This window comes from Canis lupus, chromosome 5, assembly GCF_048164855.1.
Source record: "Canis lupus baileyi chromosome 5, mCanLup2.hap1, whole genome shotgun sequence".
In the NCBI taxonomy this organism is placed as follows: Eukaryota; Metazoa; Chordata; class Mammalia; order Carnivora; family Canidae; genus Canis; species Canis lupus.
This window is the reverse complement of record NC_132842.1, coordinates 76,192,380-76,218,492: the sequence shown is the minus strand read 5'-3', so window position 1 is coordinate 76,218,492 and position 26,113 is coordinate 76,192,380. Positions and strand designations below refer to the sequence as shown.

Below are 26,113 nucleotides of genomic sequence, written 5' to 3'. Positions count from 1 at the left end.
GTAACCCCCAGGGCCTAGGACAGTGTCTGGCACACGCTAGGTGCTCAATAAGTCCTGATTAATCGCCTGGCTGACTGAATGGGTGGGTGAGGGCCTACTTCTTTGGAACTTGCTGCTGCATTAATTTTTGTTGCTTCTTGCCAGCCTCTGGGGATGTTTGTGTTTGGGACTCTCCATCAGGGCCTGTCTCTCCGAGGAGCTGGCGGTGGAGCGGAGGGCATTACCTTCCTCCGTCAGCGTGTGGCTGGCCGAGATGTCTTCATCAGCATCGGTGACCACCACGGAGTAGGTGCCCAAATCTTCAAGGCCAGGCTCTTTCAGGATGACCTTGGACCTGGCAGACAGAGAGAGAACACAGACTCAGTGAGGTGCCTCGTGCATCGGAGGCCTGGGAGTTGGAGGCTCTGTACCCCAGACGCACCCCTGGTCATGCTACGGAGCAGGGATGGTTGCCTCCTTACACCTCCCTGGGGCTCTCTGGCACAGGGTCTTCTACTGGCTGCACTGCTCTGTCTCTCCCCCCATGGCTCAAGTCATCGTCTGGACAGGGCCAAAGCCAGAGCTACTGGGGGTGGGGGAGTGCGACATGGGGGACATTCGACATCTGGCCCCTATCCCTCATTTTACAGATGAAGACGCTGAGCCCAGACCTCTTCCAAGAGCAGGTCACTGTTTGTGACTAGAAACCAAGGCTAGAAACCAAGTGCTTAGCGTGGCCTTGGAAGCACAGGTGCAAAGGCACACGCCATTCCTTGCAGAAGAAGAATCGCCAACGAATGTTGCCCGGTCTGCTCTTAAATGTACTGTCCCCTCATTTCTCCCTACGGTGGCAGGCAGCATTCTTAGGAGAGGGACCAAGCAGCCCCTGTCAGGCCCATTATCTGTGAGTCCCGCCAGGCGGTCTCACCCATGAGCTTCCGGCGACACGCCCGACAACATCTGGGACCTGTGGACTGGGTCCGCCACCTCCCACTCCCCTCACTTACTTGTTAGCTTTCTCCTCGACCCTGACCCTCTGGGGGTCTGGGGGGCCCTTGTAGTCCTTGGACCACTGAAACTCCGCCGAGTCAGGGGCCTCGGGGGCTTCGAAAGCCAAGTAGATAAAGCCTTCTTCATCCACCCCAACCTCGATCTCTCGGGCATCTGAGGGCAGGATCCAAGGGAGGGCACGGGACATTTAGAAGTAATAAGCCAGGTCCTACACCTCCCTGCTTAAACCTTCCATGGCTGTCCACGGTGCTTGAATAAAATAATAAACCCCAGTATCCTTGCGTGGCCTCCAAGGACTTGTGCGATCAGTCCCTTCTCGGCTCAGATGTCACACCTCCTCAGGGAGGCCATCCCTGACTGCTCTGGCTAAAGTTAGCCTCACTCCACCCTACCACCCTGTTCATTTCCTTTCTAGCACTTACTATCCTCTTATATGATCACCTTCACGTCATCGGTACCTGGCTTACTGTCCTTCCTGCCCCTCCCCCATGCTTGAGCAAGGGGCCTTGCTTTCTTGTCACTGCTCTGACCCTGGTGCAATGTGGGTGTCACCAAATATTCGTTGAATGAAGGAATAAGCAGAAGAATGGAAAGAAGATGTGCTTTAGAGTTTGCAGAGCGGAGTGATTCCATCTCATACCGGCTGTGTGCTCAGATCATTTAACTTCTGAGCTACAGCAAAAATCAGCTCTAAAGTGTGGGCAATGATCCCTCACCTGGGGGCTTGTCGCAAGGGCCAGGGCCGTGGGAGGACCTAGCACAGCACATGGTGTGTGTGGTAGGAGGGGACCTCAGCAGTTGTGACTGCAAGACAGACAAAGCCTCGTGTAGCATCTGGAATGCAGTTGGGTATTATTTTAAATATCCACAAAGGGTTGTGTGAGTTTATGAATTTGGCATATGAAAGAATGGAAGACCCCATCAAATAGAAATGTTCATATCTTGGGCTCCCACATAAATAAACGGGAGTGGGGGGTGGGGGAGAAATAGGCAAGAAGGAAAGGCAGAGCTAGAAGACGGGGAGGGTGGCAGTGGGAGGGGGCCCCGTCCTGATCCACCTGCTTCTCCCGACCCCCATCTGACCTCCGCCTGTCCTCGATGGCACAGTCTGGCCTTGTGGTGCCGGCGCCTCCGCCTGCCCCTACCTGGCTTGTCCTCCAGGAGTATGGGGTCGGTGGGCAGGGACGGCTGTCCCGGACCTGCTGAATTCACCGCCTGGACCTGGAACACGTAACTCTTCCCCGGCTGCAAGTCAGAGATCTGGGGGTGGAGGTGGGGGGTAGAGGGGTGGGTAAGGGTGAGCACCTAAGACGGCAGACTGGCCCTTCCTACAGCCCCGGCCACAGGGGCGGGGGGTGCAGGGAGCCACTCGCCTGTGGAACCCAGTTAGGGCACAGGCCGCCCTGGCGTGGGGAGCGGGCCCGGAGCACCGTGCTCTGCCCAGGCCCAGTTTGTAGGGGTCCCCGGGCTGGAATCGCCTCCCGCGCCTACGCACCTGCAACTCTGTGCGCCCAAGTCACCAGCTGCCTCGCCCCCTTCCTGCGACCCATCTCTCCTCCGGCCATCACCCAGGGAGAGGCCTGGGCATCGTCTCCAACATCTTCTCGAGCCCTACACGTCCACCCACCCGGTTCACATCTTATGTCCCTAACGTTTCTCGAACGTGGCTTCTCCTCCCGGCGTCCCAGCCACGGTCCCGATGGAGGCTTCATTTCTGCTCTCCTGGACTGGTCCAGCAGCGTCCGAGATGCTGTCCCTGACCCTGGGCCCCTCTTCCCGCTCCACCTTTCCTTCCGCCAGTTCTTCCGAGGTGCCAGTCTGATTGCGTTCCAACCTTCCCGCGGCCTTCTCGGGAAAGTTCAGGTTTCCAGGTTTAGTTCCTAAAGGCTTCCTCATCGGGCCTTAGCCTTCTGCATGCCCCCTTCACCCCATGACTCCCTCCGGGTGCCCACGGTCACCTCCTCCGTTCCCCTCTCACGGCTCCACACCCTTGTCCTTGCTGGGCCCTCTGCCTGGAATGTTCTCTCTTTCTTGGTCTAGCCAACGCCTGTTCATTCTTGACCACTCAGCTCGGGCAGACTGAGGATTCCAGGAAGGGTCTCTCGCCTTCCTCCTTGGAACTCCTAGGATCCCTTTGCCCCCCCTCCCCGCCCCCCTCCCCCGTCAATGGTACAGTGCACAGCATGCTGATTGCCTGTTGCCCAAAGACCAGGGCCTATTTAGCTTTTTATGTCTAGGACCTGGTTCCAGACGTGGCACTAAGTTGGTGTCAAGAGGTGTTTAGTAAATGACTGAGCGAATGCCAGCCAACGATCCGCAAGGCAGAAGTGGTGCCAAGGGGCCGAGGCCCGCCCAGTCCTTGCCTGGGCCAACCTCTGTGAGGAGGCAGAGGGACTGCCCATCCCGTGCGGCTCTCGGGCCAGCTGTCCAGCGCTGGCCGACTCTCCTGCAGGGAGCCTGGCCCCATGGGGCAGAAACTACGGAGTTCCAGAGCATTCCACTGGCCAAGGCTTATCCTCCCTGCTTCTGTGTGAGCTGGCCTTACTGTTATTTTTTCAAAATGAAAGTTTTCATTCTTTCTGATGATCAGAAAATACACCCTTGGGATAATATGAAGGCAATAGAGAAGACTATAAAATGAAAAGAGTTAACGCTCCCTTGGCAGCTGCACCCACAGAGGTGACCAGAAATAACAATTTTGTAAAAATCTGTTTAGACTTTGAACTGCACATAAATCATGTAGAAACGTGACATGCACCATGTTTGTTAGTATCTTATTCTTTCCACATTGTTTTGGGCGTCTCTAACTCGCCTTCTTTTCTCTCGGTTGCTAACTGATGGGATGCTAACGGGTGGTCTCGAAAACTGCACCCCCCACCCCCTGGTGTGTAGTTTTTGCTACACAAAGTGAGCTGGAGAAGCAAAATGAGTTGGAGAAGATATTCCCCTGTCCCTAGAGCTCCGGGAAACAAAATCTAATCTACATCACAGAACTGTCCTCACCAGTGTTCCTCCAAACACAGGTGGCCCGTGAGACATGCAGGCTGCCGAGATGGGCGCTGGGAGTGTGGGAGCGGCCTCAGGGACCCCGAGGCCTGGGATTCCGACCGATTGTCTATGGTAGTGGTTTGTGTCTGCTAAGAACGCTTCAATCGACCCTTTGTTTTCCGGCATGGGCAATTTCTGTGAGTTGGTGGAGTTAAAACGACCACCACAGGTGAATAAAACCAATGATTCTGCTAGATTTCTTATTTATCCCAAGAGTTTAGCCTTTGTTTCTCATTTAAATTAAGAAAGACATATCTGTGTATATTTTTATTAATGTATGCGCTCTCTCTGTATATGCACTATGTTATCAGACATAAATATCCTACTTTATATTCTGCTTTTGCTTCTTAGCCACATATGATGGATATATTTTCATGTCAATACATACACATCGGTCTACGTCATTGTCTATACCATTGTCATTCCTTAAACACCCATAGTCTTTACACCACCTGGCACAGGTTTCTGCTTGAAGGACACACTGATTTATTTAAGCAAACCTCCTATTGATGGACATTTGAATTTTTTCCAACTTTTGCCTTTATAAACATGCTGCAAACCTCCTATTGATGGACATTTGAATTTTTTCCAACTTTTGCCTTTATAAACATGCTGCAGTGAGCACCGTTGTCCTTAGGCCTTTGCACACTTGCTTCATTATTTCCCTACAATCCAATCCCAGAAGCCGAATTCCTGGCTCAAGGGATATGCATACCCCAATGCGGACATACCTGGCTGATTATAAGTGAGGGTTGAGGGAGGAGTTTGCCCAGCTTGGAGCAGGTTAAGACAACCAGCCAGCCAGCCTGACTTTCAATTTCCTGTGTGACCCTGGATATGCCACTTCCCCTCTCTGGTCCTCTGCTGACATTAAGTGAGGGCAGTGATCTCTGAGGGTCCTTCCAGCTCTGATGTTCTGTAGTCCTGTACTGTTCAGTGGACGGGAAGGCTCAGGGTGGGTAGGGGGGAAGAAGCAGGGACTCACCCTCAGGTGGGTGTTAGAGATGAGGTCTGGGGTGACTGGCTTCCATTGTTCAGAGCTTTCCTCTTGGACACTGATGCGATAGCCCGTGACCGGCCCAGCTCCAGTGTACAGTGGGGGCTCCCACTTGAGCATCAGGGAGGTGGCCCGTACCTCAAACGCCTGCACGTCATACGGGGGACCTGTAGGAGGAGGGTAGAGGAGGAGTTGGCCAGCCAGCATTGGGCAGCAAGGCAGTCATCAACCTTGTCAAGCTGCCAGTTACAACGGGGCCTGGAAGCGTCTGCCCTGGGCACAGTGAGGACCTGGCAGGCCTTGGCGTCATGACAAAGCTTGCTCTTGGCCTGGGCCTGAAATAGGGTTAACTCTTCAAAATGTGCTCAGCACCACTTTTTCTGGAAGTATCTGTGATATTCCCCTTTCCTAACCCAGGCAGCAGTAATGCTTCTCATATCTTTGGTGTTTTTGTGATTAGTGGAGGGGCCAAGGTGTGACCTCCAGAGTCAGATCACTGGAGTTCATGCCCTAGCTTGACCCTTTCAGGCCATGGGGACTCTGGGCAAGTTATTTAGCTCCTGTGTTCCTGTCTCCTCATCTGTAAAATAGAGATAATGATAGTTCTTATAATCTAGTGCTGTTATGAGAATTAATGGCATAATTTATGAACTCTGTTGGTACATGGTAAATACCCAATAAATATCAGTTGTTTATAATTATTGTCTAAAGCATCACACATGCTAGTTATCTACAATTTGCTTGAAAAAACCAGCACTGAGCTGAACGGAATGATGGAAGGTTGTGATCCTTCCTTCCTAGATAGGAGATGGGGGCTCACTTGGGGAAATCTAATGGGGTTGTGGGAGTGGCATGTGGGGTGTCGGTCACCCTAGCAGTGTGCCCTTGGGGTTTGACATTGGTCTGTGGCCAGAGTCAGAGCTCAGATGGTGTGTTGAGTTAGGGGATAATTTTTGCTGAAGTTACAGGGCCAGATGATGGCCAAGGTCAGGGGTCCTCTAAGGCAGAGTTAAGACTGTATCAGAGATTACAGGGTCTCTTGGTGGAAAGGGCCAGTGGTCTGGGGCCTGGGACCAACAGAGCAAGCTTGGATGCATAGAAAGCTCAGTGATTCTCCTTTTACTGGTTGGACTGGTGGGGAGAGAGGGGGAGCAAGAGCAGGTACTGAATTTCGGCATCTTCAGACCTCTCACCTGGTTGGGGCATCGTCCACTCTTTGCACTCGAACAGGCTGCTGGGCGCTGATAGTTCACCAACACCTGCCCAGTTTGCTGCCCGGGCACGGAACTCATAGAAGTGGCCTTCACGAAGGTTACTGACCTTGAGGAGCAGAGACAGATGGTGACAAATGTGAAAGGTTGTGACCCCCCCTCCCTCCGCAGAGCTGGGGCCGAAGGGGAAAGCGGTACAGTGACAGGGGAGAAGTCAGAGCAGGAAGTCCATGGGGACTTAAATGAGCTCAATCAAGTGAATCTGTACTTGAAAATTAGCCAGATTATTGAGTCCAGGGAATCTGAGGCCTCTCTTGACTTCTGAACCTCCAATAGTGACCTCTGGTCTCCACCTGCATAGTCCAGGACACCAAGCCAGTGGCCCCATTCCAGGCTTACCTTGCAGACCCGGGTAGGGATGGGCTGCTGGTTGACTGGGTGCCAGTCCAGCTCCTCTGAGTCATGCTGGTCCAGGAAGTAGCCCAGGATCTTGCCACCTCCACGACGCTTGGGGGGCTTCCACCCAATGACCATATCATTTTTCCCACAGTTCAGAAGTGCGAAATCATACGGGGCGGATGGTGTGGCTGTGGGGAGGGAGGAGGTGAGGATTGCTGCTTCCTAGGGGTGGCTGGATTGGGCAGTGGGGCCTGAGAGAGCCAACAAGCCTCCTGCAGTGGATGCCCACCCTGCTCTGGGGGTACTAACTTAGCCAGCAGCATTTGCTGGTAACCCAAACTCGGCTACTTGGAGGGCACCTGGGCCTCAGAGCTAGTCAGACATTCCCCTATGGCCTCAGACCGTTGTCATTTCTTCCCCAAAGGAAAGTGTGTGTGTGTGTGTGTGTGTGTGTGTGTGTGTGTGTGTGTGGATCAACTCTAGAACCCCTCAGAGGATTTATACCCCCTTGGCCTCTGGGATTGGACCCTCCAAGATGTGGTCTCTCTCTGGCCAGCCCTGCTGTCTGCCCAGCCCAGGGCTGCCCCCAAGAGATGTGCAGGCTGCACCTGCCCTTTGGACTTACCCAGAGCCTGCTTGACCCTGATGGGTTCGGTGATGGCTGAGCTCTCACCTACCCCAGCCTCGCTGACTGATTTGACACAAAACTCGTACTCCTTCCCTGTCCTTAGCCCGGGAACTGTAAACCTGGAAGGGAAATGTGCAAGCTTTCAGGGAGGGCCAAACAGCTTGCAGGCATCCCTGAACTTTCTAGAACAGCCCACCAGCAGTAGGATTTGACATTTGGGGTCAGTTCTTACCTAAAAGATATTGCCCCTGCCGCTGCCCCCAAAGCGATGCCTGCACTCTGGAGGGTGAAGTTATTAAGATTCGAAACATTGAAGGAAGTTGGTCAAAGGGTACTAACTTTCATTTATAAGGTAAATCAGTGCTCGGGTTGTAACACACATCATGGTGAGCACAGTTAATACCATTGTGTGATATACAGGAAAGGTGTTACGAGAATAGATCCTAAAAGTCCTCATCACAAGGAGAAATCAGTTCTTTCTTTTCTTTTTAGCGTATCTATATGAGATGATGGATGTTAACTAAACCTCTGGTGGTTATTATTTCATAATATGTGTAAATCAGACCATCATGCTGTCCGCCTTGACCTCACACAGTCATGTATGTCAATTCTTTCTCAGTAAAACTGGGGGGAAAAGATTTTAAAGGGTCTGGCTCATTTAGAGCCCACCATTAGAATACAAATATGCTGGGAAAGCTAACCATTGAGGGCCCAGGTAGCCAGCCCCTGAGCTGTGCTACCTGGTGCATCTCTAGAACTTTGGGCCTCAATCTTGAAACACAACAGTGGCTCTTATCATGAGTGTTGTGATTCTAAAGCTGGAAGTCCATTTAAATACCCTCACGGAGGGGCGCCTGGGTGGCTCAGTCAGTTGAGCACCCACCTTCAGCTCAAGTCATGATCCCAGGACCTGGGATGGAGCCCCACATCACAGCTCCCTGCTCAGCCGGACATCTGCTTCTCCCTCTGCCCCCCTCCCCATTTGTGTTCTCTCTCTCTCTCTCTCATAAGTAAATAAATAATTAAATAAATAAAATCTTTAAAAAAAAGACTCTCAAAGATAATTGTCATGCAGACACACTCTGGTGTAAAGAAAAATGTCCTCACCCTGTCCCTTCTTGATAAAACCCTTGATGGCAGACATAGCAACTCGTTCCCTGCTCAGGGACATGCTAACGGGGGAAGCACACCTCAATAAGAGGGATGAATCACCAGGGGAATGAAGCTCAGGGAATTCCTGATCAGGTGAGGCTGGGATGGCTCCCTGGACCAGCCCCTGTTGACAACAGATGATGACAATGACAGCTGTGACGGCAGCCATGCACATACGCCTGGCACTGGCTTTCCCTGTCATCTATGCAAACTCGAGCACTTGTCACAACACCTTCTGAGGGAGGTACGGTGGCTTACCCGTTTTGGAGATGGGGATGAAATTGAATGTTGGGATGTGGGAGGGGCCCTTGTGGATCACACTGTCCAGTTTCTCCCTTTTATAGGTGGGAGGGGGCTCCCCAAGAAGCAAAGAGGCGAGCCAAGAGCATACGGCCAGTTAGGAACTCGGCCTGGACCGCTGCCCGGTGTCCTGAATCCCAGAGAAGAGCCTGCCCTTTTGCTAGTCATTCATTCAGACACTCAGATGGTGCTTGAGCATCTCCAGTGAGAGCCAAGTTCTGCGGGGTTGGATAATACAGCAGGGAACCGGACCCCCACAGCCCAACGGGGCTCCCTCTACACCATCACACAGGCAGCACCCGTGGGCCGTGGTGGTTGAGCAGTGGAGGCTGGAGCCTCTCTCCAGCCATGACACACATAACCAGTGGCATGCACACATGTTCTCTACAAACCAGAGGAGCGTGCCACCCCCCCCATGTATGATATATGTCCCAGAGGTGCCACTCCCTTCAGGTGACTGTCCCACAACCCCTGGCTCCCCTCAGGGAAGCATATTGAACGCAAGTTGGGGGAGAGATGTCATTCTAGGAACAACTTGGTCAAATCTGTCAGAATTTGTAAAAAAAACCTGATGATTCTCCAATTTGGGAACTTTAGTAATAACAAGTTATGAGTGACCCCTCATAGCTGACCATGAGGCACCAGAGACTTGTGGGGTACACGGTCCTGTCCTTTCTGGGTAAGATGATTGAAGGCCTCATGTCCAAGGGGAGTCCAGCTGGCGGTGCTCAGGGCCCAGCCAGCCGTCTGATGGAAATGGAAGGGATGGGGTATCACCACCCAAGCCCCTGACCCCACAGAGCCCCCAGGTGACAGAAGTCATGAGCCCAAGAGCCTCAAGGTTTACCATTCCTGCAAGGACCAGGGCCTTGTAAGTGAAGAGGGAGCCTCAGCGGGGAGGAGAGTCTGGTGCTACCCCCTCCAGCTGACAGAGGATCCCAGGCTCCGGGAGGGCAAGTGTCAGTGCAGGGGCACCAGGCGGGTGAGGGGTGCGTGGCTGCATCCTCTGCCCTCTCTCTGTCTCTAAGCTCCTGGACCGACAAGACCCAGTCCGCCACCTCTGCAGACAGCAGGCCCTCAGCCAGTGTTTGTGGAATAAAAGGCCATTCGGGTCAAGTCCCAGTTTTCCGCTACCAGCTAAGGGGGTTTGGGCAAGTTACCTAAGTGCTCTATGCCTTAGTGTCACCATCTGTACAGTGATAACAAAAATACTAGTCCTAGGGACGCCTGGGTGGCTCAGCGGTTGAACTTCTGCCTTCGGCTCAGGTCGTGATCCTGAGTCTAGGGTTCAAGTCCCCCATCGGGCTCCCTGCAGGGGCCTGCTTCTCCTTCTGCGTGTCTCTGCCTCTCTCTGTGTGTCTTTTATGAATAAGTGAATAAAATCTTTAAAAAAAAAATACTAGTCCTAAACTCAAAGGATGGCAGCTAGACTAAGTGACCCAATATAGAAGAGCTCGGACAGCGCCACATTGTCAAATGGCAGGTGCCAGGATCCTTAGGGCTCATCCTTGCAGGAGGTGGAGTTAGGGGGGAGCAGACTCACTTGTGGCCCTGGATGGGCTTGTTGTTAACCGTTTGCCACTCGGATGATCCTGCCTGACGGGAGTAGATGTAATAACCCTGGAGCTCTGGGGCGTCTTTCACAGGTTCCCAGGTCAGGGACACAGACGTCTGTGTGTCCCGGAACGCTTGAACTTGAGCTGGAGGACGGAGAGTAGCTAAAAAACAGAAATGTGGGCTGTGTGAGGAGGCTGAGTGACCCGGCCTAACAGACTGGGGAGGGAGGGGAGGTGGGGAGAGGCTGCGTGGAGCCCCCACTGAGATCCAGGCCGATGGGGGTGGGGGTGGCAGACACGCCCTGGGGCATCAAGAGTCCCCTTCCTCCCCCCTCTCCCCTCCTCTCTGCTTCCTTACCAAAGCCTCTGTCATTAATCCTTAGTCTCTGTCCCCTCCCCCGCCATGCTCTCTCTTTTGCTTTTTTTGTGTTTTCTCATTTTTGTATAATTTTACTTTTCTAACACAAGTAAGTGTTTTTTCTTTTGTCCTCCCTTCCCTCCCATCCTCTCCTCTCTTTTTCTCTCCTTTCCTTTACTGAACTGTACTGGAACTTTGCCCTAAACTTCCTTGTGGTCTGATCACACACTGCTCACTGGCCAGACCCCGAATCACGTCTAAGTGTTAATTGGGCCAGAATGAGAGGAAAACATCACTTATTCACCAACCCATTCATATTTGCTATGAGTATATATATAATATGCACACACATAATACATATGCATACATATATCTGTATGTGTGTATATATATATTTCCTAAATTACTGGACCAGAGCAAATCTAGGACTCCGCTATCTCCCCCACACGGGCCTGCAGCACACCGGACTCCTCTGGAATAGGTAGTGCTGCAGCTGGGCTCTGTAAAGGGCCAGTCAGTCATGACAGCTGCAGGGAACCTTCTGATCTGCTCTTATCAAAACTCGAAGAACCCCAGAATCCAGAGGCCTCAGAAGAGGGAGGGGCCGCAGGAGGTGGGGACCAGGGTGGCACTGCACAGGGGAGACTTGGAGGGGCAGAAGTGGGAGCGATAGCCAGGCCTTTGGAACAACATGTTTGGCAGCTGAGGACACCGAGGTTCGCAGCTAGGAAAGGACTTGCCCAGGCGCACGCTGCGCTGTGGCTGAGACGTGTCCTGCCCGGTGAGCCAGAGCTTGGGGTGGGACAGCTTAAGAACCGAGGGACCACCTGCTCACACTGGGCCCCTGCGTCGGACCAGCTGGATCCTGCAATCTGTGAATTATTGATCTGGAAAAAAAATTCCCATACTCTCACAAACTCCCCACCCGGAGAGATGGGATTCCTGATGCTCTGAAGCTTGATAGGCCTGAGATCATGTTGCTTTTCAGCTTCATGATGGGTAGAAGGGGTCAGGGACTCTGAGTATGGCTCTGTCCCTGCAGCGACAGGTCCCAGTGGCCTGGTCTGGGCTGCCCCCATCTCCTGCATCACATGGGTACCTGGCTTCCCCCTCAAGGCGATGGGCTCGCTGGGCTCCGAGGGATCGCTCATGCCATACTGGTTTATTGCTCGCACTTTGAAGACATAGGACTTCCCTTTTTCCAGATCCAAAAGGGCGAATCTTGGGGATTTCACAGGAGTTTCTGAGTTGATGGCCTCCCAGGTGCCACTTCCTATGACTGACTGTGACAAAGGAGAGAAATACACACCGGTTAAGCAGTTGCCTGGGCCGAGGCTCTGGGCCGGGGCACTTCCACACATGCTCTCATTAACTTCTAAGCCCAGTCCTGGGCGGCCTCTGGACACTGAGCTCTGGACCCAGCAGCCTCCTCCACATCTCTGCCTGGATGCCTACTGAGCATCCCACATTCAACATATCCGGAACTCCACTCTGCATCTGTCCCCAAACCCATCCACATTTGGTTGAGGGGACCCATCCTTCCCGTGGCTCAGGCCAAAAGCCTTGAAGCCATCCTGGACTCCTGCCCTCTGTCCCTCACACCCCAAATATGCTCCTTCAACAAATCCAGTGGTCTCCACCTTCAGAATTTATCCAGGATCCAACCATGGCTTACCGCCCTAATGCTCCTGCTATAGCCTTGATCCAAGCCGCCATCATCTCTTACCTGAACTACATCACTCTTTTCTCCAGATGATGGTCAGAAGGATCCCTTCACAACACAAGTCAGATCACATCCCTGGCTGCCCACAGCCACATCTCCCTCAGTGCAACAATCTTTGCCTGGGATGTTCTTCCCTCTAGAAACCTCTGGTGGGCTTCTCATTCAAAACTCACCTTCTCAGGGAGGACTCCTCGGTCCCCCGTCTAAAATGCCAATCATCCCGTCCCCTAACACTTCAAACCCCTTCCTTGATTTTAGTCTTTCTCCTTAGGGCCTACCACTAATTAATTTGCTAAGTATTTTCCTGATTTATCTTCTTAACAGCGGTCTCTGCACCCCTGACTCAGAGCTCAGCTCCATGAGGCAGGGTTTGTTTGTTTTCTCCACTGCCATGTCCCCAGGGCCAGGAACAGCACTGGCACATAGAGGGTGCTCAGTCTATGTTTGTGGGACCAATAAATGGGAAAATGAATGAATTCTTACGATAACCCTGCAAGGTGGGTTTCATTTCTCCGCCAGTGAGAAAACTTGTGTTCAGGGAGTTTTGGTCACTTGGCTGAAGATCATGCATCTCATGATTGGTGTATTTGGTATTTAAGCTCAGGTGTGGGTGCCCCCGAATCTGCTGTCTACGGCATAAGGGACCCAAAAGGCAGCCACCAATCCTGCATCTCTGGGCAGATAGAGGGTGAAGAGCTGAGGGTGATGCTGAAGGGGAGTGAGGCATCCAGAGGCCACTTCTGCTGGGTCTGGATTATGACAGTTCAGACCTGGAAGCCCTGTGGGAACTCACTGAACCCCACCCTCCCTGTGCTTTCCCCTCCCAAGGCCCAGCCATCTGCCAGGATATCCAGAACTCAGCTAGGCCCCCCAAAAATCACAATAAAAACCAGTGAATATTGCTGAACACCTACTGTTTGCCAGGTTCTAAGTCCTTATGTGCTTCAATTAATTAGATCCTCATATTGAGTCTATGAGGTGAGTACGGTTATTATCTCTGTTTTACAGAAGAAGGAACTGGGGACCCCTGGGTGGTTCAGTGGGGGATCTCTGGGTGGCTCAGTGGTTTAGCACCTGCCTTTGGCCCAGGGCGTGATCCTGGAGTCCCGGGATCGAGTCCCACGTCAGGCTCCCGACATGGAGCCTGCTTCTCCCTCCGCCTGTGTCTCTGCCTCTCTCTCTCTCTCTCTATCATTAAATAAGTAAATAAATAAATCTTAAAAAAAAAAAAAAAAGAAGGCACTGAGGCACAGAGAGACTAAAAACTTGCTCAAGGCCACACAGCTAGTAACTGAAACAAGATTTGAACCCAGGCGGTGTGACTCCAACATTTTAAGCATGACATGCTACAGCCTCACAGAACAAATCCGTAACTATCTACAGCTTTCCTATGTGGGAAAAATAGGGTCACCCAAGAATGGGCATAGAGAGGCCTGTTTGAATAACTGGAGGCAGAGACTCCTCCCTGGAACTTTCGCTAACCCTGTATGTCCACCTACTATGTGCCAGGCCCTGTGCTGGGTGCAGGGAGTAATGAGACGGTAAACCTGGCCTCTTCCTTTACGGGGGTCGGAGTCAAGAACGTGTCACCCAGAGGAGTTTACAGGTTCAGGGCTGCTGGCCTGGCTGTGTGCTGCGTCTTATATTCAGCCTCCATTTGATGCCAGAGGAAACTGAGGCTCAGGGAGCTCAGGAAACTGGCTCACACAGCAGAAGTCAGGATTTGAGTTGATCTTAACACCATGCTGTTTTTCACTGTGCCAGCTGCCTCCCCTCTGCTGTGAAATCCACTCTGTGTGAGCTGCCCGCACCCCCAGACACCTGCCCCCCCTCCGTCGGGGAACTGCCTCCAGGGCTACCCGCCACCCCCATCCCCCTGGTTGCTCATGACCCTGGCTCGTGGGTACCCTCCCAAAGTGGCCCTGGCCAAGAAGAGGTGCTGGGCCCAATGCGTGATCCCATGCCAGCCAGACTCGGGGGCGGGGAGGTACCCAGGAAATGGTGGATCGTATTGTTGTCACTCTTGCCTGTGTCTTAATTCCCGTGTATTTCCATGAACAGCCCCAGGAGCTGCTGCCAGTCACTGGCCTCACAGGGCTGAGGTCACCTCGAAAGGTCTGCCCCCTGTGGAAGGCTATTCTCAGCCCTTCCAGGCACGGGTTCTCTTCTAGTCTCCGAAGGCCTCCCCCGGGGACCCTGCCCCTGTGCTCCCCACACCTCCTGTGTGACAGCATGTCTGTTTTTCAGCCTAACCTGCGGCTGGGGCCCTTGGTATCTCGGTACCTTCTCCAGGGAGTATGTCAGGGGGGCTTTGCCCCGAGGCCTTGGCTCCTCCCAGCTCAGAACCACGTAGGCATCGCGGATCTCACTGGCGTGGACGTTGGTGGGGGGCGAGGGGATGGTCACAAAGTCTGGAATCAGAGTCATTGAGGAGCAGAGATGAGTGGGCCCTCAGAGACCCCTCATTTCATAGAAGAAGAAATGGGCCCAGAGAGGGACATCAATTTGCTCTAGGTCACCCAGCAAGGCCAGGCAGAGCCAGGGCCAGAAGCTAGGTGTCCCGATGTCCTCCCCAGGACTTCCCCCAACATGCTACCTCCTCCACGAGGAGCACAGCAAGATGGGAGGCCTGGCCTCCTCCAAATGGACCTCACCCACCCTTCCCTCCCCACACCCTGGACACGGACACTTTCTGCCTCTTTGCCCGTGTGTGTCCCAGAGTTTCCAGAACCATAAAGGAGGCTGGAATGTTGAGGCAAAGTGTCAGGAGGTTCACACGTACCTTCAAACTCATCTGTGCTGACCGTGATCTTGTTTCCCAGATCAAAGGGGATCTCTAGGGTGGAGAATGGAGCGTGTTGGGGGAGAAGTAGGGGGTGCAGGCTGGGTCAGGAGGGGTCAGGGCAGGACCTGCCCACTCTGGGGGCTGATCCCTCACCCTGCTCCCAGTCCTGGCCTTTGGGCCCCTCCTGTGTGACCTCGGGCACACTCTCTGAGCCTCCATATTCGCAGGGGTCCAAAGGGTTCTAGACTGTTCTATGGCTGTTCTAGACTCTGAGAGATGCTGCCTTCTTGGGACAAATGGGGACAGGGGAGAAGTGATGTCTGTGTCTGGGGTTGGATACCTAAGGCAAGGTGGAGCTGGGAGGCCAACCCAAGTCAGGCTGGTCCCTCAAGGCCGAAAGGGTGATGCCCCCACCCCCACCCCACCCTCCATGCCCCCCAGGCTCGGGGCTCCTGAGCAGGGCTGCTTTCCTCCTTTAGATTGAGGGCATCTGAAGAAGGTGCTGTGGTCCTCCCTCAGATTAGCATCTCCCGTGGACAGATCTGTGTTCCTTCCATCAGGCTAGTACCTTCCCCCTCAGGCTAAGGGTTCCTAAGGACAGCACTGTGCTTCCTCCAACAGCCTAGGGGTTCCCAAGACTGTGTCTCCCCCATCAGACTACCAGTTCCCGAGGGCTGTGCTGTGTCTCCCCCACCCCCACTTTGAATAGGGCTTGGAATGGGGACCGTGCCACCTGTGTCCTGCATTGATGCTCTAGGATGTCCCTCGGGGCCTCTGTACCCACCTATCTTTCTCTGGGCTTCCTCGTGGTCGCCCATGACAACCAGTTCAGAAGCTTTGGAGGGGAGGCTGCTGCCTGCTGTGCTGACGGCTCGGACCCGGAACCGGTAGCTCTGGCCTTCGATGAGGCCTTGGATAGGGCACCGACAGGTCCCGCTGGGGGCCTGGTGGCAGGGCACCCACTGCCCAGACTCGCCCTGGCACCTGCGGGAGAGAGGCCTCGGCTTCAGCCCCTGCCCCCGACTCCCATATGGGGGTCTGAGCCCCTCCCAAGGCTGTTCCTCCGCCCCAGGCTGCCAAGCAGAGTCCTGTTCTCCACTAGGGCGCCTGGCCCCAGCCTCCAGCTTCCAGGAGGCCTTTTCACCTTGCTGGTGATGCTAATCAAAATAGCTAGCGCCTTCCTGCAGCTTCCCCGTGGGCCTGGAGCCGCACTGCACCCTCGCCCCCTCGCAGCCGCCCAGATCACTTGATGCCAGCAGCCCTCAGTGTTAGGTCTCATTAGCTTCACTCTACAAATGGGGGATCCATTCTGGGCTCCGGGAGTGAGATGAGCCGTGAGTCCCATGGCTCGTGAATGTCACCCAAGGGCCGTCCACTCCCTAAGTTGGCGTGCATTCCAGACTGACCCCCAGAGCTTGGGCTCTCTGTGCCATCTGGGTGCCACCGTCCTCAGGCGGTACGCGAGCACACGCTGCCAGCTGGACGGGGCAGGGGCACATGGGGCCTAATCCTGGCTCTACCACTGATGAGCAAGGTGACTTTGGGCGAAGTCATCACCCCATGTACCTCAGTTCCCCCATCTGTAGAATGGGGGCACTAAAGAGTCCCCTACCGCCTTGATGGGAGCTGCCAGGATTCGGTGAGATTAGGCACGCAGCTCCAGTACCTAGTCTGTGAGCCCCATCAGTGGCAGGATTAGGTGTCACCTCACGCTAGGGCCTCAGGGCTGGCAGCTTGTGGAGGAGGTGGGGTGTCCTGGGCCCTCCCCTTCCTAGCGTGCCCCTTCCCTCTGGGTCAGTGCTGTCCGTCCCTGTCACTCAGGGTGAAAAGTCGGCAACATATCCACCCGTGCTCGGCTGATGTTTGGCCCTCCCGGGGTCCGGAAGGCCGACTCCAGCGGTGGAATTCCAGGGATCGCTGTGACATATTTGGAGGAATGGATACCTTTCTCTTGCCCCTAAGTTCTATAACCTGGCCTACCTCCTGTTCCAAGGCTAGGCAGGGGGCTCCCTCTTTCCTGTGCTCCCCCACTCTTGTTCTCACAACCAGGCAATAGTGTCCCCTGGAAACTCTACCACTCAAGAGGCTGACTCACAGCTCGATGGAGTAGCCGGTGATGGGGTTGCCCCGCGTGTCGCTGGGCGGGGTCCAGGTCAGGATGAGGCAGTCTCTGTTCACATTCAGGCATCGGACATTCAGAGGGGAGCCTGGGGCCCCTGGCTTCTCAGCTGGTGCATCTGAAACCCGTGGTGGGGGGTGTTGGGGAGGGAGAAGGGGAAGGTTCTTCCAGTTGGTGTCTATTTGGCAACTGGCCCCTCCCACTCCTTCCTAACAACCACTTTGAGAGAACCTTCCAGGGCTCAGTTGTGATCTTGAAGGCCTGGACCTGAACAACAGCCTCTTCCTTTTAACAACAACATCTGGGGGGCTGTGGGAGTACGAGTTATTAAGGGCCCATTCTACTCCACGCCCCTGAATAATCTCTGAGCCCTGGACCATCCCTTCCTTTAGTGGATGGGGAAAACTGAGTTGCCCAAGGTCACCAGCTAGCGAAGTGGCAAAGCTAGGATTTGAACCCAGATCAGTTCAAAGACCAAAAGGTAGGGCAGCCCCGGTGGCGCAGCGGTTTAGCGTCGCCTTCAGCCCGGGATGTGATCCTGGAGACCTGGGCTCAAGTCCCACGTCGGGCTCCCTGCATGGAGCCTGCTTCTCCCTCTGCCTGTGTCTCTGCCTCTCTCTCTCTCTCTCTGTGTCTCTCATAAATAAATAAATAAAATCTTAAAAAAAAAACACAAACCCAAAAACCCAAAGACCAAAAGGCAGAACTCACCAGGTACTAGAATCATCCCAGCCCATGCTCAGCCCTCCCTCCGCAGCTCCCACTAAGTCTGAGACTCAAGCTGTGTTCTATTGGAGGGTCATAGGATGCCACAGGGATTCTTAGAGACTCTCACTCAACACCCCTATTTATAACAGGGAAACCGAGGCCCCAAGAGGGCGGGGGAACTTGCCGAAGGTTCCAGAGCCCATCTGCTTTGTGGGCTCCAGCTACACTCTTACTCTCCAATTCCCCTCTCACCTCTCACAAACACATAGGTGCTCTGCTCCCGGAGCCCAAAGGGCGAAGGCACTTGGACAGTGTAGAGCCCCTCATCCTCCTTGTAGGCGCAGGACACCTTCAGAGATGCCTGGCGGTCTGCGTAGAGGGTCTGCCGGCGTCCTGAGGATCTCAGGAGTCTCCCTGAGGAGGGGAGGGATCCTGTGTGAGCTCTGCCCTTACCTGGGAACTCTGAGATGGTCTAGGGGTTTAGGCAGAAGCATGGCTGGTGTGGGTGGTGTGGGTGGTGTGGGTGGTGTGGGTGGTGTGGCTATAGCCTGAGGCTCCGTTGGGGAGTTGGGAAGAGGGTAGTGACCTCCAGGTGTCTGACAATGTGGCCCTGAACTCTCCTCTGTAGAAAGCTTGGGGAGGGGAGCTGGGTCCAGGGAAGGGGTTGGTGGCTCAGTGGAGGAATGAGAGCTTAGGGAAGTGGTCAGTGGCTCAGTGAGGAGTCAGAGGTGCTGTGAGAAAGTGCAAACAAGAGAGATGGGCCCCTTGGTGAGGGCCAGGGTGTCTCTGCGTGCTGCCTGGGGGCTCACTGTGGGTGTTGGGGGCTCAGTGGGTGGGGAATGTGAACTCAGTGAAGGGAGTGGGTGCTTGCTGAAGGAGTTGGGGTGTCTGTGGGGATGGTAGAGAACTCATTGAGGGTAGTGGGGGTCAGTGAGGAGAGCGGGGACTCACTAGTGTGACCTTAGTGAGAGGGATGGGGACTCAGTGAAGCAGCTCTGGGGTTCAGGGAGTGGGTCCTGCCCTGAGGCCACACTGTGGGGGGCATCCAGCTCTGCATCCCTCCCTCCTGTCAGACCTCTTTTCTGGAAGATCCCCAGGTTTGGGGAAGACATCTCAGCCTTCTTGCAACTGTCTCTCAGGGCTTCCTGTGGCTTCCCCGCTCTTCTGCCCCCTGCCCCCAGCAGGTGCAGTCTCCCTAAGGGTGGTAGCACTCCTTGTCCTTTGGCTATAGGCTTGGTTACAGGTGGGGAAGAAGGTTCAGCCATCCTTTTCCTTCCTGGCTGTCAATGGGCAGTGGCTACGACTGTGCCTTGGCTTCCTCCCCCTCTCAGAAGAAGAGTCCCTTGAGTTCATGCATATCTGCCTATCCCTGCCCTGGCACTCAGCACAGGGACCAGCACCCACACATGCTTGGTGACCCTTTGTAGGGTGACCTGATCTCAATCCTCCTGGCTGAGCTCCTGTTTTCTTCAGGACTCCTTACTCAGCCTATGGTTGGGGAGGGGGCATGGCCAAGTTTCTTTGTCCACAGTCCTTCTCTGGCTTCCATCTCTGCCTCTGAAGCTGGGGACCACAACAGGGGGGCCTCACCATCTAGGCACCACTGGATGTTCTGCTCGGCGTCTAACACATCTTCTGAAAATAAGCAGGACAGGGTGAAGGGCTCCTTCTCTCGGGCAAAGACTGGCTTCAGCACTGATGTGAATTCCACGTTGGGGCCAACCATTAGTCCTGGCATAGGAACAGAAGTTAGAGCAGCAGTCTGCTGAGGCCCCCAGCCTGGTCTGGGACATCCCCCCTCCTCTGAGTCAGGATTCACAGCTCCCGAGGTGGTCTTAACCAGGAAAGAGGGGCCCTGTCTTGGGTGGTGGAGGTGGGGCGAGATTTATCTAGGTGGGATCAGATGAGCCAAAATAGCAACCTATCCAAAGGTCATGTCCATTTGTCTGTTTGGCTTTGCCTTTCTCCCTCATTTTTGTCCCCTGGACAGCTTGGCACTAAGGACAGCTCTGGGGTCCCCCACCAGTCTGCAATATGAGCAGCTCATAGACGATGACGTGCCTTTGTGGGCAATGAATGGCTAATATTCTAAAGGTGGCTCTGGAAGGTATGACAAGGAGCCCAGACACCCTCCTCCCGAAGGCCATCCCTCCCCGAGCCTCCTTACTTTTAAAGATCTCCGAATCGAAGCCGGCATCCTTGCCCACATAAGCTGAAAGTCCAAGGCAGATGGGGTTTGAGAAGGTTCAGACTTCACATTCCTACTAGATTAGAGGCATGGGCTTGGCTGTGGGCTCGGGTCCTGGTCTATTGGTGGGTCCCCCTCTGGCTGCTGGAAGTTCCTTCACCCCTCTGGGCCTCTATTCCTTTCTTGGTAACATGGGGACAGTGGCTCCTTGCTCGTGGTGGTGGGGTTCTGAATAAGTGAGTTCATATGAACAAAGCCCTCTCAGCTGGAGGCTGGCACACAGTTGGTGCTCAATAAATAGTGGTCTCCATCCTCTGCTCAGACCCACTGCCAGGATCACACAGTCCTCATAGAGGCCAAGTCTGGTCAGATTGGGATTTCTGGTGGGGTCCAGGACAGCTGGCAAGGGTAGGGCAGTGCTAAGACGACCCTCTGGGGGCTTAAAGGTGAAATCCCAGGTGATGTTGACAGAGACCACCAGAGGACAGCAGCTCTTGTTCACACGGGGCGTACCACGTGCCACATATTAACTCACATATAATCTCCATAGTACCCTGTCTTTTGGTGCCATTATAATCCTCTTGTACAGATGAAGAAACTGAGGCATAATCACCCAGCTAGTACCTTGGTAGCCTAAAGCCATGATGTGACTGGTCCCTGGAAAGGCCCTTCCTGAGTGAGGCATGGAGAGGGCTGGGTGGCTGCCCAGGGTCATACAAAGTCAGTGAAAGCCTCAGGATTAGAACCCAGAGCTCCAGCCTCCCAACCCAGGGCCTTCTATCAGTTGCTATGGAGATGAGATCCAGGCATGGATGGTGATGATCGGGAGTGGATGCTCTTAGGAGGAGTCTGGCTAGGTCCTGGGGGCCAAGAAGCCAAGGGGAATCCAGAGTTGTTGGCCTAAGGAGAGAGGGATGGGCGTCTGGAAGAAGTGACAGAGGGAGGCAGGGCCCTGATGCTTGACCTTGCGCTTAACTCTAGGCACAGCCTATAAGGACAGCTCAGATTCCAGAGCCGGACTGGCAGAGGGGACAGCTGCCACCTAAGAGCTATTTGGGGAACAGGGCAGAGGAGTGGAGAGGACTGTGAAGGACAGTTTAACAAGGTCTGGTGAGGCGCAGGGAGGGGGCTGGACGCTAGCCTGTCCTCTGACCAGGGACTGTGTGTGTGTGTGTGTGTGTGTGTGTGTGTGTGTTTGCACACACACCTCTCTCCCAGGAGCCCTCAGGGCGAGGTAGCACTCTCCTGGGCCCAGAGGTAAGGCCCCCTGGCTATGCACCTCCCTGGTCATGGTGTGGCTTCCCAAAATCTACTACGCGCCAAGCTTTACCTACACCATCCCATTTAATCCACCCGAGGACCTCAGTGAGGTGGGAGGAGTCCCCCTCTACAGATGAGGAGGCTCAGAGAAGTGAAGGGAGGAGGCCGAGGCTCACACAGCCAGGGAGCAGCAGAGCCAGCGTGTGGACACGGGTCTGCCTGACTCCCGAGTGTCTCCCCTGCTTTATGCTGTCGTTTCAGATGCCCCTGGGGGAACTTCCAGGATTGGGAATCACACCAGTTGGGAATTGCAGCATTGGGAAATATGCACCAGAACCCAGATGGGGCAGTGAGGTCAAGAAGGGAGTTGGTAGGCCTCAGCCTTTCCCCTTGAGGACCCTTGGCAGGGCTGGCAGGGTCAGGCCACCCTCCTGGGTGCCCTGAGCTGCATCTGGACCCCAAGTCCAACCCAACAAGATGAGCATGCTCTTTGGAGATAGTTGTAGAGGTTGAGCAGTCTGAGGGAGGCGAGTCTCACTTGCTCCAAAGGCCCCAGGGAAGTGAATCTTTATGGCTGCCCTGGTCATCCGACCCCAGGGAAAATACCCCTGCGTCAAGGGGCCCCTCAAGTCCGAGCACAGATGCACACCCTCGTCTGCTCATCCTGGGTTTGCTGCGGGCCGGCCTGGCCGATTGGAGGGTGAGTACTTACTTCGGACAAGGACTTTGGCAAAGGAGGAGGCCTGGCCATAAGCATTCTTCACCATCACCGTGTAGGTGGCTGCGTCCTCAATGGTGCATCTGAAAAGGAGACGGGGGGACACCTAGGTGGCTCAGTGGTTGAGCATCTGCCTTCAGCTTGGGGTGTGATCCTGGGGTCCAGGGATTGAGTCCTGTATCAGGCTCTCTGTGGGGAGCCTGCTTCTCCCTCTGTCTCTCTGTTTCTCTCTCTCTCTCTTGCTCTGTGTCTCTCATGAATAAATAAAGTCTTTTTTTTAAAAAAAAATGAAAAAGAGAGAGGAAGAGGTGCCCTCAGGACTGCTGGGCTCCATGGGAAATTCAAGTCCCTGTGTGTGGGTGGGAGAGGCAGGCATTAATATGAAGGCTTCAGGGGTGAGGGCGGAGGCTTCAGGCTTTAGTTCAGATGCCACCTCGGAAAAGCTGTGTGCCTCTGGGCTAGCCACTGCCCTTAGCTGTGCCTCAATGTCCTTCCCTGAAGAACGAGGGACATGACGCCAGCCTAACCTACCTCAGGTGAATGTACTGTGAAAATATGATTGTGATAACTGACTCTGTAGGATCAGACAAGTTAAGCGACTTGCCCAGAGTCACACAGCACCCGAAATTCAACCCAGCTTCAGGGTGACAAACTGTCTCACAGGCATAGCCTCCTGGCCTGTCAACACCTCCGAATCAGGATCCTGGAGCAGGAGCAGGGCACTACTGCATGTCTGTGCCAGAACTGGGCCAGATGCCCAGGTGTTCTCAATCTCAGCCCTGGGTCTCATCACGAGTCAGGCTAACGCTGTCTTGTTCCCAGAGTTGGGTTGGCTCCATTCCAGGGCCACATCGGTGAAAAAGTCATTGGTGGGATGTGGCACATCTGGCCCCATCGACAAGCCGAGAGGCTCCTTGGCATCCTCGCTCTTACCCTGGCTGCTCGGGGTAGGAATCCCTCTTGCTTCAAGGACTAGTCCCACTTGCCTCTTTAGGAACTCTGACCCTGGATGACTTCCCTGACTGCTCAGCCCACAGGCATCTCCCTTGGCAGCATTGCATGGCCAGATACTTATATCCATGTTATCCCCATTTTGCTTCTGGGGGGTACAATATATATCCTGTCCGTATTCATGTCTCTGAAGCCCAAGTTGGTTGAGTTGGAGGGATTGGTGTACTGGAAAGAACCCAGGAGGGAGAAGTGCCTCAAATCCAGGCCCTGCCCTGCACAAGCCATGCAACACCCTTGATCCTTTTTGTGGAGCCTGGGTTTCCTCTCCTGCACCATGGATGGAACAATGCTTCCTGCAAGAATGGCGGTGGGTGTCATCAATCCTATGCATCTGGCACCTCACACAGGGCTTGGCACCCATAGGAGTTCAGCAGGCGGTAGCTCCTGTGAGCGCTGTAATACGTGCTCTGGGCAGGCTGGTGATCATATTCCCCAGTGCCTCCCTCCATGCATGCTGCTTCTCCCTTTATTTATTTTCTAAGTAGGCTCCACACCCAACACAGGGCTCGAGGTCACAACCCTGAGATCAAGACCTGAGCAGATATCAAGAGTCAGATGCTCAACTGACTGAACTACCCAGGCGCCCTGATGCTTATCCCTTCAAAACCACACTTAAGACTTACCATCTCCTGAGAGGTCCATCCAACTCTTTCCCCTCCAATGGCCCCCCCTTGCACTCATGCCCGTGTGTGTACGTATGTGTGTATATGTGTGTCCTCTCCCCCACCCCTTCTGTACCTCCCCACACCGGGAGGAGCACTCCCAGCACCCCTAGCCCAGCATTCAGTCCATCCAGCTGGCCTCTGACTCCAAATTTCTCCTCGTGCATTCCAAGGCATTGGGATGACACCGGAGTGTTTGTTAAATACTGATTTCCAGGCCCACTCCAGATTAAGACCTGCTTCCTCTGGGATCCCAGGGTGGCTCAGTGGTTTAGTGCCTGCCTTCGGCCCAGGGCATGATCCTGGAGCCCCAGGATCAAGTCCCACATCAGGCTCCCTGCATGGAGCCTGCTTCTCCCTCTGCCTGTGTCTCTGCCTCTCTCTCTCTCTCTCCCATAAATAAATAAAATCTTAAAAAAAAAAAAAAAGACCTGCTTCATCTGACTCTCTGGAGGCAAGAGGAGGGCCCATCTCATGAATCAGTGTCTTAACAAGCACCTCAAATTCTTCTGAAGATGAGGCCAACTCAGTTAACAGCTCCAAGGGAGGATTTGAAATCCTGCTCTGGCTTCGGCGGTGTTGGGGCCCCGGGGTCGGGGGTCTCTCTAGGGCCCACAGTCTCACCTCCTAATCTCCAGCGTCAGCAGCCCATAGTTGTTGGTGATTCGGTACTTGCCGGCAGGAAAGAGGCGGGGATCGATTCGTATGTCATTTTTGTACCTGTGGGGACACAGTGGTCTGTGGCAGGCTGTGCGGCTCTGAGTGGGAAGGGTCCGGAGGCTCTCAGACCTGGATTCCAACCTCAGCCTTGTGCTGTTTACTTGCCTGCGTGAGGTGAGGCAGCACTTTCACTGCTCTGACCCTCAGTTGTGCTCATCTGTGAAATGGGATTAATAAGAGCATTGACCTATAAGGTTGCTGTGGCAATCAACTGGGGTAAGATATGTAAAGCTTTTCTCTGGTGCCCTGAACACTCTAGATGCTCAAAGGCTCATTCTCCTACAGAGAGGTGGGGGCAGAGAAGAGGGAGCCTGTAACTAGGGGTAGCTGCCCCTCCTTCTACCAGGGGTACCCCCCTGGCCCCAGGGTCAGGATACAGCTTTTCCCTCCTCTCTGATGGGGTTGCCAAGGAAGGTACCCCATTCTTCCTCCTTCATCACCCTCTACATGCCCGGACTCTGAACAGAACAAATTCCTTTGAGAATTTGTATCAGAAGCTGTTCATTGGTCTCCAATAGCCATCCCCTCTTATTCTCTTTCTCTCTCTCTCTCTCTCTCTCTCTCTCTCTCTCTTTTTTCTCCCCCAGGACCCTGAGATTAAGACCTGAGTTGAGATCAAGAGTCTGACACTTAACTGCCTAAGCCCAGGTGCCCTCCCTCTTATTCTAAAGGAATAGGATTCATCACCGAGCCACCCGATGTGTAACATATTTCCTACCCTCTCTTTCTATTAGGTGTGGCCATGTGACTAAGACTTGTCAACAGAGAGTAAGTACAAGTGCCATGTGGTTGCTATTATCACCCTTTGCCCCCTTTATGTCATCTTTCCCTCCATCCTATGGCAAGAACATGGCCCAGACGGTTGCAGGCCTGAGTCCCTGAGGAAGCCGTGGGCGGAGTCACCATAGCTGCCCCACTCTGTCTACCTCAGGCACGCAGTGCAAGAAAAACAAACTTCTATCTTATTTAAACCATTAGAAAATCTTCATGCCCGGGGTTGCGTCCCAGATCATTCTGGAATCAGAATTTCTGGAGGTGGGGCCTGGGCAGCAGTATTTCTTAAACTCCCCAGGTGATTCCCAAGGGTGGCCCAGTGGACTACTCCAGCCCACAGCACCTCGACACTGTCATTTGTTTTCTGAGTGAGGTCCTGCTCTCCCTGCTGTGGGCACTGGGCAGTGAGGTGGCCTTGCTTGTGTCTATAGGGTTGGGAGGCCTAAGGGGTCAGGGCTGGAGAGTGAAAGTTTGTGAAGGCCGAGAGGCCTGGACTCTTGACACCCCTTGCTTTGTGACCTTGGGCAAGTCAGTCCCCCTCTCTGGGTCTCTGTCCAAGGGGCTGTTGCATGGACAGTCAGCCCCAGTGGTGTTTGAGGTTGAAGAGGAGGCCACCGCCGAGAGAGGGCGCCCCAGCTTCGGTGCATTGCTTTCCTGGGACTGGGCTCCCCACACACCCTGTTTGTGTCCATGGCAACCAAACAGTGCCTCACCCACATCCCACCCCCAGGCTGCACCCTCTTCTGAAAGGAGCCCTACTAAATCTCCTTGGAGGAGGGCGGTACCTAATCTCGGTTGCCAATCTT

General features: G+C 54.1%; 1 protein-coding gene across 1 annotated transcript in view; it reads right to left on the bottom strand.

Annotated features, from left to right (window-relative positions):
- MYOM3 (myomesin 3) overlaps positions 1-26,113 on the bottom strand; it is a 47,713-nt gene that overhangs the window by 13,874 nt on the left and 7,726 nt on the right. The window contains exons 6-23 of the mRNA XM_072827815.1: positions 24,438-24,533; positions 22,135-22,223; positions 20,142-20,186; positions 19,565-19,705; positions 18,227-18,388; positions 17,243-17,384; positions 15,932-16,131; positions 15,145-15,198; positions 14,646-14,773; positions 11,739-11,922; positions 10,269-10,443; positions 7,271-7,392; positions 6,646-6,833; positions 6,229-6,355; positions 5,024-5,202; positions 2,136-2,250; positions 987-1,143; positions 225-334 (exon numbers count right to left, since the gene is read on the bottom strand). Of these exons, the coding sequence (XP_072683916.1) occupies positions 225-334; positions 987-1,143; positions 2,136-2,250; positions 5,024-5,202; positions 6,229-6,355; positions 6,646-6,833; positions 7,271-7,392; positions 10,269-10,443; positions 11,739-11,922; positions 14,646-14,773; positions 15,145-15,198; positions 15,932-16,131; positions 17,243-17,384; positions 18,227-18,388; positions 19,565-19,705; positions 20,142-20,186; positions 22,135-22,223; positions 24,438-24,533 (2,414 nt within the window). The remainder of the gene's footprint in view (positions 1-224; positions 335-986; positions 1,144-2,135; positions 2,251-5,023; positions 5,203-6,228; positions 6,356-6,645; positions 6,834-7,270; positions 7,393-10,268; positions 10,444-11,738; positions 11,923-14,645; positions 14,774-15,144; positions 15,199-15,931; positions 16,132-17,242; positions 17,385-18,226; positions 18,389-19,564; positions 19,706-20,141; positions 20,187-22,134; positions 22,224-24,437; positions 24,534-26,113) is intronic.